General features: G+C 37.1%; 1 protein-coding gene across 1 annotated transcript in view; it reads right to left on the bottom strand.

The window, feature by feature from the left end:
• Positions 1-5,434: 5,434 nt before the first annotated feature.
• The window catches only part of LOC140497297 (BOS complex subunit NOMO1), a 48,046-nt gene continuing 30,159 nt past the window's right edge, over positions 5,435-23,321 (bottom strand). The window contains exons 19-31 of the mRNA XM_072598096.1: positions 20,371-20,583; positions 20,209-20,291; positions 19,478-19,637; positions 19,202-19,328; positions 15,792-15,905; positions 15,083-15,210; positions 14,269-14,410; positions 12,445-12,528; positions 11,451-11,561; positions 10,306-10,407; positions 8,013-8,132; positions 6,219-6,311; positions 5,435-5,932 (exon numbers count right to left, since the gene is read on the bottom strand). Of these exons, the coding sequence (XP_072454197.1) occupies positions 5,801-5,932; positions 6,219-6,311; positions 8,013-8,132; positions 10,306-10,407; positions 11,451-11,561; positions 12,445-12,528; positions 14,269-14,410; positions 15,083-15,210; positions 15,792-15,905; positions 19,202-19,328; positions 19,478-19,637; positions 20,209-20,291; positions 20,371-20,583 (1,609 nt within the window). The 3' untranslated portion in view covers positions 5,435-5,800. The remainder of the gene's footprint in view (positions 5,933-6,218; positions 6,312-8,012; positions 8,133-10,305; positions 10,408-11,450; positions 11,562-12,444; positions 12,529-14,268; positions 14,411-15,082; positions 15,211-15,791; positions 15,906-19,201; positions 19,329-19,477; positions 19,638-20,208; positions 20,292-20,370; positions 20,584-23,321) is intronic.

The following is a 23,321-nucleotide window of genomic DNA, read 5'->3' as shown; positions in this document are numbered from 1 at the left end:
TTAAGGATTTCATAACTTTAAGCTAAATTTTTGCTTTTTTTCTAAGTCCCCCATCTTGTCCCACCCACCACTACTCATTGTGGGCTGTTCTGTAGTTTTATCCTTTTAGGTTGTTCTCTCCTTTTAGCTCAAAGCTAATTTAGATCTCAAATCCCTGAAGCCACCAAAGAAAACCTTATATTCGTTTACATTTTTGTGTAGAAGAGCTCACTGGATCTTTATGTGAAAGTTCAATATGAGGGAAACACAGAGCACCTCAAACAGAAGGAATATTCAAAGGAAGAAAAAGGATGCTTCAGTAAAAAGTCGTACCAATTCAATTTTTCGAAGAGCCAACCCTGCAGCAAGTATTAAAATTATAGATTGATCCAGAAATACCTGATGTAATTTTTCAAGAGGAAGAAAGCTGACCAAAAAACAAACAAAAAAGAATTCCCAAAATACTTTCTTAAACTAAAATGTTCATCTTAAAAAAAACAAACTCCCTAACTTCTTTCCCTAGAACTCCCAAGAGAGATGAAGAGACATTTCTAGTATTAAGTAGTCAAGTGGATTCTCAACCAGTATATAAGAACTGTTAGATTTTAAAGCATCAGTTGATAACCTCCAAGAAGTCTATAATGACCACTTGCCCTCAATACATCACATCCACAATCTAATATTTGGCCAAATTCATCTTACAGAGAACACAGCTAATAGTGGTACACTCACTGCTTCCACTTATTCTCCTCTCACTCACATTTCAATCATTTACAAACTGATTTCCAATTTCATCATTCAATTCAAATTCTCTCTTCAAAGTTACCAATGATCTCTTAATTGCTGAATCCAATGTTTTCATTTTCTTAAGTCTTCATCCTTCTTGACCTCTCTGCTACATGATTACTACAATGATAATTTAAAGGATGTAATGGTAATTTAATTTAAATAAAATTAAAATCATTAATAAGCCCATGTGATTTGCCTGGGTCACATGGAAGTTTGAGTCACATGAAGCCTGTGGTAAGAGGAGCCTGCTGAATGAGTGGAACAGAAAGAGCAGAGCTGGAGTAGAACTGGGAGGAAGTTGGTGAGAGCAGTTAGGGGTGGAGGAGAGAGAACACAGGCAGGCATAGCTAATCTTGTAGTGTTTGTGAGAAGGCAGTGGGGGGTGGGGGGACCAAGGGCTGAGAAGGTTTGGGAATAGCTTTGTCCTCTGCAGTGCTAATGTGTACTGACCTCTTGGTTACTGTGTCAGATTTCACTTTCTGGTGTCTGAATAAATGTTTTTCTTCTGTCTTCTACATGGAGAGTCTGTTATACTTTGAGATTCAGAACTACGCCGGCATATTCAGTTGTCCTCAGTGCTGTGAATATTGCCTTGTTGATACAACTGCTGCTATCAGCCTCTCTTACTGGATAATCCATCTCTGGGTTCTTAATATCACTTTTCTGATTCTCCCACCTCTCTGACCCTGACTCTCTGACACAATCTCCTTCATTGGCTCATCATTCAAATCAAGCTCCCTAACTGTGGCTCTATCCAAGGCTCTCTTCTGTCTATGTGTGTGTATGTGTGTGTATATATATATATATATATATGTGTGTATATATATATATATATATATATCTTAGTGACATCATCTCCTATGGGTTTCTGAAAATGACTCACAAATCTATATATCCAGCTCAAGTCTCTCCCATGAGCTTTAGTCCCACATCTATTGCTACTAGGCATTTCAAAGTGGACATCCGAAAGACATCTCAAACTCAACATACTACATCAGAACTTATCTTCTCTCCCCTAAATTTACTTCTCTTCCAAATTTCCCCTATCTCTGTCAAAGTTATCACCACCCTGCCAGTCTTCAAGGTTTGCAATCTCACTATTATCCCCTATTCCTCATTCTCCATCATCCCTGATACCCTATCGGTTGCCAAGTCTTGTTTTTTCCTACTGCTTCATCTCTCATAGCCCATCTTTTCTCTATACTCACATCACTTTGGTGTGAGTGGTATAAAGCCACTTTCGTTAAGGGTTCTCATCACCTCTAATCCATTATTATTCCAACAGCCTCCTGATTGATTTCCCAGTAAAAATGATTTTCTTTGTGCCCAGACCTGATCATATCATTCTCCTACTCAAATTTCAGTGGTTATTACCTTTACAATAAAATATAAAGTTCTTTCTTTAGCCTTTGAAGCCGTAACCTACCCGAACTTACCTTTCCAGACTCACTACACCTTACCCAACACACACATGCGCGCGCGCACACACACACACACACACACACACACACACACACACATACACTGTGATCTGGATTGACTTTCTCTGTTCCTTATTCAGGAAGATGAATGTCAATTAAAAATCTAAAAGTCTACATTAAAGTGTCTTTTGAATGACTATGGCACACAAAATTTTAAAATCTCACAAAAAAAGTAAAAGGAAAGTAATAAATATAGCAAACTGTTAGGAACAGTCTAGTTCATGGGTGGGGAACTTGAGGCCGCAAGGACCCACCAGGTCCTCAAGTGCAGCCCTTTGAATCCAAACTTCACCTCTATAGAGATACTGGAGATGTGCCCAACATTAAAATATTAAAATTACCTAAATTAAGAACTGCTGCCATCTTGTCCATTTGGTACCTCTTCCTTCAAAAGCATGTTAACATTTACTGCAACTTAAGATGTTCCTTAAGTACAGCAGGAAAAGAAATTAAAGATCCTCCTAAATTATTTTTTATATTTATGTAAATATAATATATATAATAATTTATATAAAATTATTTTCTAATATAACCTAGGACTAGTCATTGCACCATAAGGCAAATATGCCAGTCTTCATGAGAGGTGAATCTGACCCCCTCAAAACTAAGCTTCATTTGTATTACTTCCCTTCCAACAAATTCATTGGTTCTATGAGTTAAGGAATCACCATCATCATCAAAAGTGTCCACTAGTGCATGACTAATATAGCACATGATTTTAAGGCAAAATTCCTTGTAGGAGTTGACATAATAAAACTGATAGCTCTAGCAAGAGGCAATTACACACATAAATATACAACAGTCTCTGCATGATCAGTGAAAACTTTACAGAAAAGTGATTTCAAAATTTTAAAGAAAGGGAAAGAGGGCAGGACTCAGAAAATTCACATCAAACACATTGTGAGCATCTATTATTTCTAAGACTCTACAGTGGAAATAAGAAAATGAAAGTGACACATATTGCGGTCAAGATGCTAATGATACAGTAGAATGGAATGAGACATCATGCACACAAAGATAATAGTCTTAAATGAAAAGTATGACTAACATACTAGAAGAGCATTTGCAAGAGGGAGGAATCAGATCAAGTTGGAGCAAAGAAGTCTACATTAATGAAGTTGAATGTGAACTGGACTTTAAGGGTATGTATGTAGTATTTCAACTGGATGATATGTAAGAGAAAGGTATTTTAGGCATAAAGCAGATGTCCCAAGTATCACCAGCAAAACAAAGTCAGTAGGGGGCAAATTAGACAGAGAAACTACACAATTATGCTACAAAGAGGGTAGAGAGCCCAGGTTAGGCAGCCAGTAATAGTACAGTGGAGGGCTTTGAAACTGAAAGTAGGACATAGATTTTACTCAAGGTATGGTGAGGACTGATTCTGAGGAAATGGAGCTCCCTTCAATTTGCACATAAGGAAATTAAAGCCAAAAAGAAAGTACACCTCATTGACCAGACATCAATTTGGGGACAGAAATGGAAACAGGGTGACTCCACTTCTGAAAAGAGAACCACCCTTAGCAAACAGCTCTGTCAAAAACAATCTCTTTCCATGCTTCACAACAGAGAAGAAGCTTTAGACCTAGGGTCAGAAGACTTAAAAGTCAAGTCCAGATTTGCAAGCCATGTAACTCTGGGAAAGTCACTTAACCTCTAATGACAACCTTTCATCAACAATATGAGATTACTGCCCTATTTTACTCACAGAATTGTTATAAGAATCAAATAAGCTAAAGTATAAGAAAGCACTTTGCAATCATAGTGTTGAAAACACAAGCAATTATTACTCAATATAGAAATGTCATTTTTGCTTTCTAAGGGAAAAAAAGGATTTAAATCATGCTATTCAAGAATTTATAATGGGTTCCCTATTATCCAAAGGGACAGGGATAAGCATGCACATCATCTCAGAACTGCAGTTCCAAAAAGCCAGAGACTAGTGCTGAGTGAGTTCTGTACATTCAATGAATGCAGTCTTACCACTATAAACTCCACTGGCCAGCCCACTAAACACACAGGGGTACCAGTAGTCTCTGACAAGTCAGTATGACATTGTGCTGATATTCTTCAAAAAGATGTCCTGTTGTAGCAAAGTGATTTCCTAAAAATAAACAGAAGCATTCATGACTGGACTTGAGACTCAGAAGATCTGTGTATAAATTCTGGTTCTGACATTTACTAGCTGCATGACTGAGGTCATCACTTCCCTGAGTCTCTTGTTTCCTCATCCAGAAAATAAGGGCAATAATATCTGTACTACCACCTTCACTGAGTTACTACAAGGAAAATGCTTTGTAAACCTTAAAGGGCAACCTAAGTGTGAGAAATTGTTATCTATAATCACTATCTCGAATTATGCCTTGCTTCTGACAAGAGGATCAAAGGATTCCTGCATGGAAATTGTAAAACTCAAGGCAAAAGTTTTTACATCTGATTTAGTTCAACTTTCAAAGTGAAATGCTTCAGCTCTGCTTTTAAAAGAGCATGTATTTTTTTTTAAATAGAAGTCTAGTACAATTTCTAGTCATTCAAAAGTTGAACACTGCCACTCAATGGTCGTATCAGGTACTGCAGAGAATTCAGTGACATTCACTTGTATCTTTCACAAGCTCTTAACCTTTATACAAGTCAATAAAAAGCACCATTAACATTTAAAAGTAATGTTTCTGGGCATCCATATGAAGTAATGCTAAGAAAACACTATCAGAAATGGGACAGGTATTGCATCTGTCCCAAGATTTTCAATGTAAAATTCATAATCTTCCAAGGTAAAAAGCAGGCAACACATGTAAAACCAGCTAATAGCAGGCAACTCAACAGCCACTTAAGTGGACTGACTAAACAGGCAGAAAACTACTCAATTCTATCCTATTCGCCACTGACTTACATACTATATTTAACTTTACTTTTCTGGATCACATTCTCCTATTAGGGTTGTGCTTAAAACAACTTAATTACTAACCAAGAAATGAGGCCAAAGCTGTTAATTTCAGAACTTAGAAATTCCTGTGCACATCCTAATACAATATGTATCAGTCCAAATTTACTGTTTTCCTGAAATCAACACAACTTCCTGGAAATTGATATAGCCTATTTATTAAACAGGTCCCAAATGTAAAATAAAATAAAATAAAATAAAAAAACACCATTACCACCCCCCCAAAAAAAATTACAACTTTAAAGAAACTGAGAATCTTGTTTATTGGACTGGAATTCCTCTTGCAAATTAATGCCGAAGATAAGTTACTTTCTCACATCACCAGCAGAGCTTAAAATATTTCCATGACAAAAAAATAAATTATCTTCAATTCCAAAATATGTGCTTAGCAAAGTGAGAGGGGGTCCATTCATGTGACTCTCAATTTTAAAACAGTGAGGGGTCATAGAGAATTGAAAGAGAAAGTACAAGTGTACTGAGGGAGGGCTGTGGAATAAACAGAAATTTCTCTGAAGTTTTCTGCAGTCCATCACTTATCCAATGCACTGTGCAGCCAGAAGCCCCAGCCTCCAGCCTGCTCTAGGTCCAAGTCTAGGTAACGTCTTTCTCTTCATGTCCGACGAGTCTTCTGCTTCTTTGCCTGCCTCTTTACCTCCTCTGGGGCACCAATGTCAGAAGCAGTTTGACCAAGGGCTCGTACTCCCTGCAGTCGGCTTGACAATTGCAACAACAAAGGAATAAGCTAGAGGAGACAGAAAAAAGGATGGGAATAAAAAACCTAAAAGGAGCCCAAATTCTTCAGTCAAGATCAACCCTAGTAATACACATTCACAAACCACAGATACAGACATGCGCCTATGCGCCTCTCTTTTTCTAGAACCTGAGGGCTACTACACATTTTCACATCTGACTCTAGCGGGGCCTTCTTTAGTGGACATTTCCAAAGCAACGGAGGAAGAAAGCTCTCTTTGACTCATACCTTGAGCCCATTACTCTTAACTACTCTTGATGAATTATAGAATTCCTACCTTATCATGGTTATAACCTGCTAGCAGCAGAAGCAATGTCAGGGGCAATGCGATGTAAGATCCTTGGGCAATATCTTGTTCAGGTAATTTCCTCTGAAAACATCAAAACATCAAGAAAAAAGTTCATTCCTAAATTATCCATAATATCATACACATTTACGTTGTACATATAGGCAGTGTGGTGTACCTTAAAACCAAGAAGGTCTGGGTTCAAGTCCTCATTCTGACACATCCTGGCTGTGTGACCCTGGACAAGTAATTTAACTTCTCAGAGCTGTAGGTAGCTCTCTAAGACTGTAAGTTGTACAGAAGGTGCCAATCTGCATTGGTAAACGGAGTTTCCTTACCCATGAGTTTCCTATTTTCTAATGAAATCACAGTTCCAGTCCCTATCCCTACCAGTCCAAGAGATTCAAGCTACATATAGAGTATCTAAAAAGCCTTGGTGCAATTTTAATTTTTAATAGTTTAAAACTTTACTAAGACTTATGGAATACCCTGTATAGACATCACCTATCAATACTGCCCAAAATGGCCAAGTGAAAAACATTTTCAATCCCATTTTATAGAAGAATAAAATGAGTCCCAGATAAACGAACTGACTTTTCCCAAAGGCACATATTAAAGGACAAGACCCAAAAAATTAGTTTCCCATGTCCCAATGCCAAGAAATTTGTATTTATAGCAACATTGGTTAGTATATACCATGTTACCTGCATTAAAATAAATATAATCAAATGAATGAATAAAAAGAAATTATGATGATGCACTGATTAGTGTTCCATACTTGCTGATTTTAAGAAGTGCTTAATGGTTAACACATATGCTGCCTTTGCCTGATTAGTATAATAAAGAAATCTAGTTACTAAGTCTGTCACTCCTATAGACAGTCTTTGCTTGGCTCACCTTCCCAGCTTTGCAAAGGTGATGCATTATAAGCTGGGTTTGACTGCAGAGCCATCACCAAAGGTATCTCTATTTACCTGACACTAGGTCCCTAAGTATCCAGGTTTGAGAGATCATTCTGCTTCAGCTCTGCTGGCAAGGAAGCACACGGGCATATCTGCATCCTTAATCCATCAGCGCCATTTCACAAACCCCCTGCCCCCCCATTTCACCAAGGGTTTGGATGCGCACCAAAGCAGAGACAAAGACTTCATCTAAATGATCATCTCTGGCATTTTCTAACATTGCTGGGTCTGAAAGGAATATATTAGCCATTTCATCCCTGTGTCACCTAAACTATGGTTTCCAAAATCCTAGAATTTGAGGCTCTGCTGAAAACACCTCATACAACTGCATAGTTACCTTCACTTTACAAGGTAGGAATCTGGTCAGATTCTCTCCTACTCAGTCAAGGAGTAGAGAGTATAAGACTTGGGGTCAGGAGAGCCCTGGGTTCAAATCTCACTTCTGATGCTTATTGGCTCCAGGTTATTTAGCTTCTGTGGGTATGTTTCTTCATGCGTAAAATAAGGACAACAACCACCATATTACCTACGATTCCACAACTACTGGGAGGGTGAAAAAGATCATCTCTATAAAGTGCTTTGCAAAGCTTAAAGTGCTACATAAATGTTAGCTCACTACTACCTAAAAGGCAGGATAATATAGTGGTATCAAACTCAGACAGAAGGTGCTAGGGAGTATATTGAATTAGAAAACCATAAATTAACAAAACAAAACAAAAAAAACAATTATAACTTGGCTTAAGGAATCTATGTTAAACAGCTAAAGTCTCTACATTTTCACATACTTTTCTTTCCCAGTAAAAGTAATTCCCCTTTTACTTACTGTAGGATTAAAAATCAAAGTAATATGTTTGTGATATCCAATGGCAGTGAAAGAAACCTGAGGCAAGGTGTAGTCATACTGGGATTTGGATAGCGTAGAGTCCAGTAATACAACATAATTCTGTCCATTAAAAAAAAGGGAAGAAATTCATCATCAATAACTACAGAAAGGCTTAAACCAATATGAAAAGATTGCTCCAAATCACCAAAAAGGGAAATGAAAATCAAAACAACTCTGAGATTTTACTTCACACCCAGGAAATTGCTAAAAATGGCAAAAGATTGGAGTACTTAATGTTGGGGGTACTACGAGAAGACAGGCATACTAACACACTGTTGACTGAACTGCAAACTGGTGTAACCGTTCTGAAAAGTAATGTGGAATTATGCTTAAAAAGAGGGGGAAAGAGGAAAAGGGAGTGAGGAAGAATGGGATTCAAATATCCATACCCTTTGACCCAGAGACTCCACTGCTAAGCATATAATCCTCCAAAGGGATACAAGACAGATTTCATCTATACCAAAATATTCACAGCACAACATTTTTTAGTAGCAAAGAACTGGAAACAAAGTCAACTGGGGAAAGGCTAAACAGATTCTGAGACATAAATTTGAAATGTATTTATCTGCGCTGTGAAAAATCATGAATATGAATACAAAGAAGTAAGAGAAATCTTAGGTGAAATGATGCAAAGTGAAGTAAGCAGAACAAGGAAAACAAATACACAAAACGACTACAACAAAGTAAATGGAAAGAACAACAATGCCACACTCAAAACTGAAGGCCACAGAACGAAAATGACCAAGACCAAGCCCAAAGAGGAGCTACACAAAGGCATCTCCCTCCCCCTTCTCTGCAGAAGTAGAAGAGCATGACTGTAGAACATTCTATAGAAATGGCAGACCTTTCTGATATATTGGTTAGTTTCTGCAGAAATTTTTTTCCCCTTTTTTATTTGTTTTAATAAGGGATAGTTCTGTGGGAGAATACTACATTGGAAAACATAGGTAATATTAAAAAAAGACATCAACAAAATTTATTTAAAACAAAGAAACACCTTTTTTTAAAAAGTAAAGCAAATTCAACATTTTTATAAAACTTTATTTCAAAAACAGTGTTTCAAACTGTACTGCCGCTAGAATTACAGTTCTCTAACACTTTCAGTTGTCTGTGCTTGTCTTGTTTTGGCATCTCCTTGTTCTGCAGGGCTAGTCCCACCCTTGTGCTAGCCTTTCCCGTGTGGATAGTATCTCTATATTCTTTTCAAAAACCTTTCCAGGTATGGATTCTAATTTCAGAGGGGCAGGGACAGCAAATAATAGTAGCCTTTGCATGACCTTCAGCCTCTCTGGAGCATAGTGATGACAACAGAACCTCCCAGGGGTAGAAGGAATAGAAGTGGAGGGCTCTGGCCACAGAGTGCAGTGGCCCATCTAGGGCTCAATCTCTTCTCCTTTTTCTCAAACTGCTTTGCTCAAAATCTTTTTTAGAACTCTTCTCTGAGAATTGTTATCAGAGCCTACAGCACATTTTCATGAATATCCTTAAATAGTGGGCAAATATCCAGAGAGTAGATTTAATTTTTTTTAAAGAAATGTTTTAAAGTAATGGTAGTATTGCTATAATAAGCAGACAGAATTCAAGGACACTAATTTAAGAGAAATATTTACTTGGGATATATAAACTCTGAAATCCTTTTTTTTTAAACTAGAGTTAGGGAACCTGTGACCTCAAGACCCTCTAGGGCCTCAAGTGTGGCCCTCTGACTGAATCCAAACTTCACAGAACAAATAACCTTTGAATTTGTTTGGATTCAGTCAAGGGTCACATTTGAGGACCTAGAAGGTCACATGTGGCCTCGAGGTTGCAGGTTCCCCATTCCTGTAACCATCAAATTATCTTAAAGCTACACTTCATATACAAAAACTACTTTATCATCCCACAGAATACGGTGGCAGGTTAGATTTGGGAAATGACCAAGAAATTTGGCCTTATCAAGTAGAAATCATTGTCTCTATCAACTGAGACTCCTCAAAGAGATTGCAGAATATGAACCTATACCATTAAAATAATCCACAAAATCCTTGAAGTTTGTTCTCTCCATCCACAAAACAGGTGGCCTATTTTTTATTAGAAATAACATTAACAAGATAATCCAAACCCTCTTGACTATCAGCAAAGAAGTGGGAGAGTAGGCCCATAAACTTTTGTGTTTTATGCTCATAATTTTTTTTTTTGAGTATAAGGGAAACAAGAACAAAAACAAAAACAAAAATCCAGTAATGTCTATTACCTCTCCATCTCTAAGCAATGGTGGGAAATGGAAGAAGAGAGACTGGCCCAAAGAGACCGTCTGAATTGGATTGTCGAGATTTTCACTTTTGTAAAGCTTTACCTGCGAGAGTAAAACAATAAGGGATCAAACAGCATTTCAGAGAGCTTTTGAATCCAGAACAGGACTCACATTTTGGACATCCCGGGTATATCTTTAATTCTTAAGAGAAAGGATTCTTTAAAAGCATAGCTATTTGAATAAGAAAATGGCCAAGTCTGGCAATTTATTTATAATACCCTCATCAATCAATCATCCGAGGCCCTCACAAGGTGGGATTCATAAAATTTAAGGCTTCCTCATCTCTTTGCTTCAAAATTACGTTCCACCTAAAACCTAAAAAAGTACTCCTATCCCGCATTTAGCTCCCTCTTTTGCCTCAAGAAGCACTTTAGTGGGGTTTTAAAAAATATTATTAATTTTTCTCAGGCTAAAGGACCCACTTTCTGTCCTCTGAACTGTGAGCAAAGGAGCGAAAGGAAGAGCCGTGTACAGTCTTGACAGACGCTAAGTGCTGTGAAGGCTCAAGCCTATGCTTATCCAATGATAAAGCCAGCATCATACTTTCTGTGAGCCTAAATTGTCAGTTTTCCCTCATTTTATGAAAGTGGATGGTCAGAAGAATTAAAACGCAAAATTCCCTCCAAATAAATCTGAATTTGAAGTACAATTATAAAATTGCAAAAACACTAAATGAACACCCTCAAGAACACTAAATGAAAAGAACCTTTTAGCAAAAAGCTAAGTGAGCAAATGGTATTAAATCATCTTAACAATGTCTTTCTGCTTTAAGCCCCAGGCTATATTGATTATTCATCAGCTTTCCTCTACAATCTGCACAAAGACTAACTGTAGATAAATGTGGTCACTTGAATCAGATCAGTTTTATTTTTAAAAACTCAGTAACTGCCTGTATTAATTCTGACAGTGCTGTAATCAAACATTAAAATCCTAACTGTAACTACTGCCATACTTTATATTAATTTTTTTAATTTAGAACATACTTGGTATTTCAGCAGTAGTCTGCTGGTCACTAATAATGGCTCCCACTCATCTTAAAGTCAAAGAAAGTCAAATTTATATTAAAAACATAGATTTAAGCTTACCCATAATGAAGGAAGATATTCAGAGGAAGTGATCACATTTCCACTTAAATCAAATTGGCTAATCTGCCGGAAAGCTATGATATTTACATCATCAATATCAGAATTACCAACCTAAAATATATTAAAGAATAAATGCACATCACTAAGAATTAATCAAAGAAAATAACTTTTTCTAGTTATGTAAATTCTTGGAATTTACTTTATATCCAAATAGCTGCTTTCGCTAATGGAACTGAACAAGACTTATTTACTGGTCTAAAGAAAACTACCATTCCCCTCAAAAATATGAGTACAAAACAGTACCCGAACTTATCATGTCAGCCACCACAGTCCTTTTCAAATCAAGGTGCCACATGCTACCTTTGCTACCTTAGACTCTATCTACAGAATGACAACTACAAAATATAAACTTAATCAAGTCAGTTACTTTTCTAGAGAGGCAGCAGAAGGCAGAGATTAGAGGAGGTATGTCCTACATGAAAATCCTGGTCTGCTTTCTGCTGAATTTAATATATACTTTGTTACCTAGACAATTTAGTTTGAATAATGACCTTCACTGCAAACAGACTGTTCATCTAATGGAAGGCTAATTAACCTTTTCTGGAAGTCAAGAGATAAGAGAGAAGTTCATTTGGATAAGGGAAAATTGGGTAACAACAATGAAGCAATCCTTTACCATTTAAACCAATGTTCTCTTTCATGTCCTTGATCTGAAAAACTCCATAAGCATATACCTTAAATTCCCTGAGGAAATTGCAGCTTGAGAGAGAACAAGAAACCAACTGCTTAAATTTCTTATCAAAATGAATTGTTCTAATGATGCTAATATTATACTTTTTCATGCTACAGGAACTACTTATAAAGAAATATTATCCTAAGAGGACCTTTTATTAAGATCTGAAGCTCCCCAGCTAAGTGAAATGCAGGCAGCTAATTCAATATTTTAGAATATGAGCTAATCATTAAAGATTTATTTCAGGGTTAAATGCCTTACCTCAATTACTCGATGCTGGGGGAGGGCTCTTTCAATATGTTCATTACCTTCTACCTTGAGTTGGACATGGTATACACATCCAGGCTGCAAATAAAATCAATGACAAATCCTGAAAAAGTTCAGTACATACAACGCTTTCTGGCCTTAATCAAGAAAGTATTACTTCTCCCCCAATGAACAAAATCTGTTAACCCTCTACTGAGAGATATTCTGGTAGAGTGGAAAGAACATTCAATATGCAATCTAAACCTGCTCTGAAATTTACTACTTAGGTGACTTTAAGAAAGTTATTTAACTTCTGGGAATAAAGGTTGAATTACCTGCTTCACACAGTTGTGAGGAAAGTACTTTATAAACTTTAAAAAGCATTATATAAATCTAAATTATTATCATTAGAGAAGTAGCCTTAAAACTAACCACAGGACTAACCAATTTCTGATCACCAGTTACATATTTTGTGGTTTACCTCGGATCTGAAGCAATCTCATTTCAAATAGTTTTTTGTACCTTTGAACAAAAGAAATTCTGAAACATTATGAGTTTGACAAGAACAAGATGAAAACTAGCACATTAAGAGAAGTGAATCTGGCCAACCATTCTGGAATGCAACTTGGAATTATGTTTTTAAAAAGTGGCTCAAATTCCATCTCCTATGACCCAGATGCAACTGTTAGAAGCAAAAGAGTTCAAAGATAGAAACAAAAGTCCTACATAGAAAGATAGGTAAATAGAGATATATAATGAAATATTCATAGCTGCATTTTGTGTAGTAGCAAGATACTGGAAGCAAAGTGGATACCCATCAGCCAGGGAATGTTAAATTGTAGAACATAAATACAAAACTACTGTGCTCCAAGAAATAATAAAAAAGAATTCAGAGAAACAGGGGAACACTTAATAAAATAAACTGATACACAGTGAAGTAAGCACAGTCAGGAAAACAATATACCGAATAACTACAACAATGCAAATTTTCAAAAGCCTGAAGAAAACAAATGAAAATCTCCCTTCATTGCAGAGAAGGGTATGATGGGTACAGAACACTGTGTATACTCTCAGATATAGTCAATGTATTGATTAATTTCGCTGAACTGCCTTTTTTTCTCTTTTTACAAGGGATAGTTCACTGGGTAGAGGAGGGATATATTTAGACATGAAGGTGATATTAAAAATAAAAGATACTGATATTTTTTAAGATACTGTCACAAAACCAGTGTGAAACAGATGGCACCTTATCATTTCCGTGTCTAGAGAACACACCAAGTGCACTAGCCCAGGCTCAAAACCTATGGCAGAACACAGGTGATTGGCCTTTATTCTCAGCAATACTGTCTAACTGTGTAAAGTTAACTTCCAGGCTTTGACAAAAGGCATGCCTATAAAAAGATTCAATAACAAAAACTTGATTCTGTTCATAACCCTAGTCACGATTTCCTGTGGAGTTCTTGAACAACATATCTCTATCCAAAATAATCTTGGGCAAAATAACAAATCTGAAGTGGTGATTCTTTTTCCTTTTTAAATGCTTTATTGATGTTATTTTTTTAATTATCGCTGTCACTTCCCAATGGCTCCCCACATGGCACCTCCAATAGAAGAACCCTTCTTTATAAACAAATAAGTATAGTTAAGTAAAACAAATTCACACAATGGCCAAGTCTAAACATAAATGCCTCACTCCACACACAAAGTCTTTTGAGAGGTGGGATGCCTATCAAGCATCAAAGAAAACATTTAGCTAAATAAAATGGTAACATCCAACCATCTCGCTAAACAATATGATGCAAAGAACTACAGAAAGTATAATGAAGTTTTGATTCTTACCAATAATCCTCGAAGTCTGAATTTTCCCTCTTCATCAGTTGCAGTATCTTCCCCATAAATACTGCAATCACCCTGTCCTACTGCTTCCACAGCAACTCCTTGTTCTGGCTCCCCATTTAGAGAAGAAATTGAACCATAGCAACTAGAGAGAACAGCGGGAAGGAAGAAAGGAGCCTGTGAGCATCCCATAGTATTTAACAGCAGATAAAAGATTTCAGGTAAAATGACTTACATTTGATAACAGATAAAATGAGCATAAAATTTACAGAACAAAACAGTACAAACCACTCAGTCTTCCAACATACCAAACAAATTTAACTATGTGGTCTACTTCTAAATATTTCCTGTATTAATCACATATTATGTGCATCACAGTCAATTCTTATTTTTAAGTATTTTTCCAAAGTCCATGAAAAATTATAATGTAAGACTTTCTCCAGAAAATGAAATATTTAAGAAAGCAAAAATTAATTTCAACTTTTCAAAACCATATTTTCTCAAAAAAATATTCAACTTTCCAATCCCTTCCCCTCACTCTTTTGTTCACTGTAACGAACAAAACATTCATTACACACATAGCTCCATTCAAAGTACATTGTCTCTCCAATTTAACTCAAGCCAAGGCTATTCTAGGTCAAGTCTAGTCAAAAAATCATTTTTTCAACTCAAAACATGTCCTCCTCTTCCTCTAACACTCTTACAGAAAAAAGGAAAACGTTCACTGTATGCTTTTCACACAGCACAGCTCTAAATCAGATGCCACACTTTAGCTGCCACGTGTAGAGCTTGGTTTGTGAGACCCAGGGAAGCTTACCTATAAGCTGTTCTGTAACCAGTGATGGCGATCTTCAGATTCTGCCCTTCTTGCACTTCAATCATTTGTGAGGAAGGTTCAAAACGAAACTCCTTCATCATGGGTTTAAAGTAATACTGCCCTGGGCTCTGCCAAGAAACAACCAAAATGGGAGGTTTGCGCTAGAGCATTTCCAACCCAGTGAGAATGAAGAAACTGAGGTCAGAACTACCACTAATATAGCTTTCCTGACTCTTAATGGGCTAAGAAAGATCATCCTTATCCTATCTTTGTGACTGACATGATGGCTATTAATGTATACTCTGAGGATACACTAGTGACTGATCTGAGTGATGTTTTTCCAGTATGTTGTACACGTTCTTGAAAAGAAACACAAAAAATAACTAACTTACAATGCTCAAGATCATAAACATTGCAATCCTGCTGTGAAACAATGGGAGATATGCAGAAGGAGCTGTGGCCAGGGTAATTAATTACAACATCTTTGTGACAGGTGGAAGGCAAGAAAATGCAATGATTGTGAAGAGAGAAACATGAATCAGCAGTTGAAGTTCTGGTACTAACAATGTTCTAATTGGATTTAGTCTCCAGAGGATCTGAAACGCTACAAATTGGTTTTCTTTTTCACATTTACAAGACGAACACTTGGAATATATATATTGCCCTCTCCCATAGTAAAACAGCAGCAAATTATAAATGAATACACTACCAAGTTGGAAAAGGTCAGCATCCCATTGTCCTGAGTCAGAAGGTTGGAACGGAACACTCCCCCACTGAGGGATAAGAGGACTCCAGCAAGTGGCTGGTCATCTTCAGATTTTATCTGTATAATAAAGTAATATCAAAACAATGTTCTTTCATATTACCCATGAATGACTTTCTTAATGAAAATGGGAAGAAATAGACGGGGAAAGCATTACTCAGGCAGAAGCAAAGGCCAAAGGTTAATAGCATCTGATTATTCCAAGGATTGGATGAAATAACATATATAAGGAACTTTGCAATCATTAAAATGCTACCTAAATGCTATTATTCTTAATATTATTATCGTTATTGTTGTGTAATCATTATCCTTGAGTGAGTCAATCAGTCAATTAAAAAACACTCATCATGCTTTTACTCTCTACCAAGAACTGTGCCCAGTGTTAGCGATACAAAGAAAGGCAAAAAATGGTTCCTGACCTCAGAGTTCTCACACTAAAATGGAGGAGACAGGTAAATAAGTGGATATGTACAAGTATGTTAAGAGTAGAGAGAGAAAGTTCTATCAGAAGAGAAGGATCTAATTGCTGAGAGAACTGGGAAAGTTATCCTGCAGAAGGGAGGATATGACATAAGGAAGAAAGGAAGGAAGCCTGGGAAATTAAGAGGCTGCCACATGAAAAACATGCTCCAAATCACGAATAATTAGAAAAAATAAAATTAAAACAACTCCACCAATGATCTCCCTGCAGTCCTTTAAGCCCCAACTAAAATCTCCTCTTTTACTGGAAGCCTTCTCCAGCGCCTCTTAATTCTTGCGCCTTCCTTCTGTTCATGATTTCATGCTTAACTGGTAGGTGCTTGCTCTGCATGTATTTGTTTACGTTATCTACCCTCATTAGACTGTGAGCTCCTCCTGGGCAGGGGCTGTCTTCTGCCTCTTTCTGTATTCCCAGTGCTTAGCATCATGCCTGGCACACGCCTGGCACTCAACAGACACTGACTGATCTTGAGGTTCCCCTTCACATCTACCAGAATGTCAAATTAGACAAAAAATAAAAATGATAAATGCATATCAATGTGCTGTATAGAGCTCTGAAATGGTGCAGCCATTCTAAAAAGCAATTTGGAATTAGGCCCCAAAAAAATTAAACTGTGCATAATGTTCTTTGACCCATAATGTCACTGACAGGCATATAGTCCCAAAAAAGATCAAAGATAGAGGAAAAGGGTCCGAAACTACAAAAATAGTATAGCAGCATTTTTTGTGGTGGCAAAGAACTGAAAGTTAAGGCATGCCTATCGATTAGGGAATGACTGAACAAACTGCAGCAAATGTATATAATGGAATTCTATTGCGCCATAAAAATGGTGAAAAGGATAGTTTGAAGGAACCTAGGAAAGCTTGCGTGAACTGATGCAGAATGAAGTAACCAGAACAATTTATTCAATCACAATATCATAAAGACAAACAACTTTGAAAGACCTAATACTTCTGATCAAGGCAAAGAACAACCACAATTCCAGAAGGCCACTGTTGAAGTATGAAGCCTACTTCCTGACCAAGAGGCAGACTCAGTGTGCAAGATAACACATAATTTTAGGATTTTTTTTTTTTCTTTCCCCAACTGTGGGGTTTGAGTTGGGAGGGAGAAAGAATATTCTGGTCACTGAAAAAAGCAACATTGGACCATGTCTTTACCCACTTCACAAGAAGATCGCACTATGCCGATTTTTTTTATTATGAAAAAGAATTCAGTTCAAGAAAACATTTTTCCATACTCTTTTACAAGGTGTCTCCAATCCACAAATCATAATTATTTACGAGTTCTTGGAAAACATCACTACAGAAATAACACTTTTCAATGATGACCCCTGAAGATAAATAATACCTGAAGCACAGTTATTCATCACTGTGATAGGGGAAAGGGGAGGAAACAAGCATGTATTAAACACCTATGTGCCAGACACTATGCTAAATGCTTTACAAATATTTTCTCATTTGATCTTCACAACACCCCCGGGAGATAAATGCCATTATTCTTTGCATTTTACAGATGATGAAATTAAGGCAGACAAAGGTTAAGTGACTTACAAGTGTCTGAAATAACATTTGAACTCAAATCTTCCTGACTCCAGGTCCAGAGTCCAGGTTGACAAGGGATTCCCTGTGGACAGTGAGGTCCTACAGATACTCCTGTTTATCAATGACATAGTGCCTCAAGTCCCAGAACATGAAGATGGCTGTTTATCAATCCATCCAAATAGCAAAGGCCAAGTGGCTGAAGAATACATATTGCCCAAATTTCAACATACTTTTGAAGACAGAAACCCTATAAAGCTTATCCTATAGCACGCATACATGGGACTGATGGTATGTATGGAAAACACTGGATCCAAAGCTGAAGAAAAGGACAAAAGCAGGCTAGACTGCTTTCAAGAAATCACAAAGCTCTTTTACTGACCTCAGGCTTCCCATGAAAGCAAAAACCTGTCTTTTGAAAACAAACTTCTACCAGTGGTGATACTTGGCAGCAAAACGTGAGACCTAACTACCTCCAAAAAGAGACATATGATGGATCATACAATCAACAAGCATTTATTAAGTATCTACTATGTGCTAGGTACTGTGCTAGATGCAGGGAATACAAGTACAAGGAATGTACTTGTATTACATGATACATACAAATGTATGTCATTTGTCATACAAAGTCCTCTGAGTAGACTGCAATGTAAAACCAATAGGAACTGAAAAAGAGGAATAAAATTCACCAACAAAAAAAATGTATAATAAGAAGAAAACATGAACTAGTCATACAGCAAAAAAGACAGATGAGAGATGAATAGCCAGAGTGTTCCTGTGATACCTGTGACATGTCAGAAGAAGGTGAGAAAACCCTCTACCATATAAGGTGGACTCTAGGGCAAACTTTGAGGAGGCACAGAGAAGAATCACTCAAATGGACAAATTGCGATCTACTTCATGGATGAGATCACAAGAATTTGAGTTTCTAAAATTTCCTTAAGCATACCTTATAAAACACAATATGGTTGTTTCATAGCTTTAGATACAAAAAGAAATGTACTCTTCTCACTCGGAGATCTCCAGATTCAACACAAAGGACAATTTGTTTTAAATATCATACTTCATCAAAATAACAATTAAAATGGCAAGATAAATCACAATCTAGTATTATAAGTCACAGAAGGACTGGAGACTTGACACACTTTCCAAAATATACAGAAAACATCCTAAAATCAGAAAATATCCTAAATTCAATGGTATTCCAGATTTAGCCACTCTGCTAGTATAAGGACATTCTATATTCAATAACTCGACAAATACATTCTATAACAACTGAGTCACCTAATTTATTTATAACATGAAACCTCAAGACCAAGCAACCAGAACAATACCTCAAAAGTCACTCCTGCCAAGGCAAAAGCTTTGAAGTCTCCAATAGTTCCCTCGAGCGCAGTCAAAACAAATCCTTCCTTCTGTGATGTCACAGTATATTCCAGATCACTGTGCAATGGTCCAACACTTGAAGACAAAAAAGCATAAAGATCTGCTTTTAATCTTAAAGAGATTTAGGTAACATGACCTAACCCAAGGAAACTCTGCTTCCTAGCTCCTTTAGAAAAGCAGTTAAAAAAAAAACTGATACAAATGCTTCCATTTCAGGTGCTTACCTATAGCTACCTTTGTCATCAGTGAACACTGTTATTAGTGGAGAAGTGGCTCCCTTTTCACTAATGATTATTTCAACCCCTTCTAACTCTGGGTGAATCTGGCCCTCCAAGAATAGGCCTGCTTTTCCATAGATCTCTATCAGTTTCCCAGGGCAGCTTTCTAAAAGAGAAGAAAAGGAGAGAAGAGCTATGTTTTTATAATATCTAAGAAATGCAGCAACCAAATTTAACAAGAATGGAATGATACAGTTCTTAAGCTTGAGGCAAGTAGATCATTGCTAATATGCCCACTTAATGAATAGAAAAACTGAGGTCCAAAAGAAGTTAAGTCGAGATTCACATGAAAAGAACTATTTAGAGCACTGAAACATAAAGTCTCATACCAGAATACAATGCTAAGCAACAACTTATACTTTTATATCAAGAAATAAAAATGCATGAAGGAACAATATATGAAATCCCCGAAAAACAAGGAGAAACTACTTCTGACAGGAATAAAAAGTTTTCATAAAAAAGATTTATTCTCTTTCTACTTTTAACAAAATTTGCTACTCCCACAAAAAAAAGATCCTAGAGAATTTAAGAACATAAATCATAACCTACTTTGCTTCCTAAAGGTGGCTTTTCTTACTGCTAGCACCCCCTGATAATTTCAAAAAAGAATCACCCCTTTCCATTAAGCAAAATATCCACTGTTAAACAGCTAACACACACAATGAGTTTTATTTTACCTCCACTAACAATTGTTTCCACTGAAGGAGGATAAAAGAGGAGTTCTTTAGATGAAGGTGTAACAGTGATTTTCTCTCCAGATCTAAAACAATTAAGAGAATTAACACTGGTCATTTCCCCATTTTAGCAGGAAAACAGGGACATAGAGTAAAACAACTCACCGTGCCCAATAAGAGAAATCATATAAGAAAGGACCCTGCAGGTCATCCACCATCTCCTGTACTGGGGGCTTTGTCACTCCTCCTTCTTCTTTGCCATTCTTCTCTCTTTCCTGCCTTCGAGTCTCAATTTCAGCCAGCTGCTGTTCCCTACGGAGCTCCTGCACAGACTTTAAGGGGCCTAAAACCAAGGCAGGTTCACTGTCAATTGAGGACCTGGAAAAAAGAAAGGGATAGGACACATACTAAGCGATTTAATCTCTTTTACCAGCAGACTAATTAGGGACCTTGCTTCTATAAATTTTAATTTTGGGGTGTCAGAAGCAACTAGAGGGTGGCTGACAAGTTTTATAATAGGGTTTACAAAAGAAATTACATTATTATATTATTATAAAAGAAATAGGGTTACAATCAATCAACAAGCATTTATTAAGCACCTACTTAATACACACCAGAAACTATGGTAGGTGTTAGGAATATAAACAAGTGGTTACAGTACCTACTCTCAAGAAGGTTATAATCTACCCTGGGCAGGTAACAGGTTAGGGTTAGAATCGCATTTAGGGTTAAAATGTACAATGCAGACACAAAATATTAAAAAAGATAGTTTTTGAGGGAAGTGAATATCAGCTGGAGGGAGAAGAGGAATCAGGAATGACATTAGGTAAAAGGTAGCCCTTGAACTGAGCTTTGGAGAAGACTAGGGATTCCAAAAGGAAGAGGTACAGAAAGAGTGAATTGCAGACATTAGGGACAGCCAGCACAAAGACACCAAGATGGCAAATGAAGTCAGGTGTGTGAAGAATGGTAAGAAGACAGTTTGGCTGGACTGTAGTATAGAGGAAGGGTAATATACAAAAGGGTGGGAAGGAAAATTGGGGTGAGGTTGCAAAGCCCAACAAATGAGTTACCTAGAAGTACTGGATAATCACTGAAGTACAGGTGGGAGTGACATAATCAAACCTGGGGATAATCACCTTGGCAGCTGTGTGGAAAACTGAAGTGGGAAGAAACTTAAGCCAGGAAAACAATTCAAATTATCATGATCATCTAGGTGAAAGATGACAGCTATGAAAAGGAAGGAGGTGGGAGATACTGTAATGTTATGAAGGTAAAAAAACATGATCCAGTAACTGACTAAATATGTTGGGTAAATGAGTGTACAGTTAGGGGTGACACTGAGACTGTAAAGTAGCAGGATGCTGGTGAACAAAATACAGAAATTTGGGAAATGGTGGGTTTGGTGGGAAAGATATTAAGTTCTCTTTTGGAAATGTTGACTTTTAAATGGACATTGAATTTGAAATGTCCAATTGGCAGTAAGGAGTAGACCTTAGGAAAGAGACAGACACACAGACACACAGACACACACAGACACACAGACACACAGACACACACAGACAGACACACACAGACACACAGACAGACACAGACAGACACAGACAGACACACAGACACACACAGACACACACAGACACACACACAGACACACACACACACAGACACACACAGACACACACACAGACACACACACAGACACACACACACAGACACACACACACAGACACACACAGACAGACACACACAGACACACACACACACACACACACACACACACACACACACACACACACACACACACACACACACACACACACACACACACACACACACACACACACACACCCATCTGCAGAGATGATATTTAACCCCCATGAGCTGATGGCATCATCAAAAGAGAAAATGAAGAGAAAGAAAGGGCACAGGGCAGGGTCATGAAGTACACACATAGCTGGATTCTGATTTAGCGAAGGAGACAAGAAAGCAGCAGTCAGGTTAAAAAAAAACCAAGAGAAAGAATTATCACAGAATCCCATGGAGAAGAAACATCAAGGAGGCTGAAAAGGAATGGAACAGCAGAGTTTGGAATTCAAGTCAAGGACTGAGTAAAGCTGATGGGAAGCAGCTTCAACTGGATAATGAGGTCAGAAACCAGACTGCAAAGTTGAGAAGGGAAGAAAAAATGGAGATGAAGTAAACAGCTCATTCTACAAATATGGCTGAGAAAGAGAGGAAAGCAACTTCCTCATACACAGAGCTACCTCAAAGCAGAATGAATGGGCTGTCTCAGGAGATAGTGGGTTGCCCCCTCATTGTAGGTCTTCAAGCAGAGACTGGATAATCATAGACTAGGTATCTTATAGAAAGGATTCTTCTTTAGGTACAGAATGGACCAACTCTGAAATTGTATTATATTTTTTCATAGAAAAAAATGCTAAACATACTGGTGATTATTATGCCTAGACTATATTTAATATTAACTGAATCTATCTTTAATTATACTATAATTTTTGACACATTGCATTTTGCTTCCATCCTAGTATGACTTTGACCTGTCTCTTCTGGAATATAACTCATACTACAGAAAAACTCAAGGACATACAAATGCTATTTTAAAGGAGTGAAAATGAATAAAAAAGCTGCTGCTGTTAATACTACTGAGAAGTATTAGTCAAAAATGGGCTTCCAAGGAAGACAGAAATAATGATCATATTTAAATTTCATTTGACAAAGATTCATTGCCTTTAAATTCTCTAGAAAATTAAGGGATGAGATGTACATCACTGACTGCATATCAAAACTTTAAAGAGTAAATAAATCAGCAGTCCCTTTTGAACAACACAGACAGTTGTACATAACCTGAACTGTAATTTTGTTTTCATAAACTTTCCTTAGCCAGGAGGCTTCATTTCCATTTCACAAGCTTTAAAAGAAAAGGTTTAAAGGAGGGAAAATTAAGAGAATAGTCACCCTAAAGCCTGAACTAAGATGAATGAAAACACTCTGTAATTTTGTGCACAAGTAGAGTTCAAGATGAAATGTAAGACATAAATGACTGATAAAAATGTTTATACCATTTAAGAGAAGTGGGATAGTAGAACAATGGATATGGA

Source organism: Notamacropus eugenii, chromosome 3 (assembly GCF_028372415.1).
Source record: "Notamacropus eugenii isolate mMacEug1 chromosome 3, mMacEug1.pri_v2, whole genome shotgun sequence".
NCBI classification, from domain to species: Eukaryota; Metazoa; Chordata; class Mammalia; order Diprotodontia; family Macropodidae; genus Notamacropus; species Notamacropus eugenii.
The sequence above is the reverse complement of the archived record's forward strand: the minus strand, read 5'-3'. Positions and strand labels throughout refer to the sequence as shown.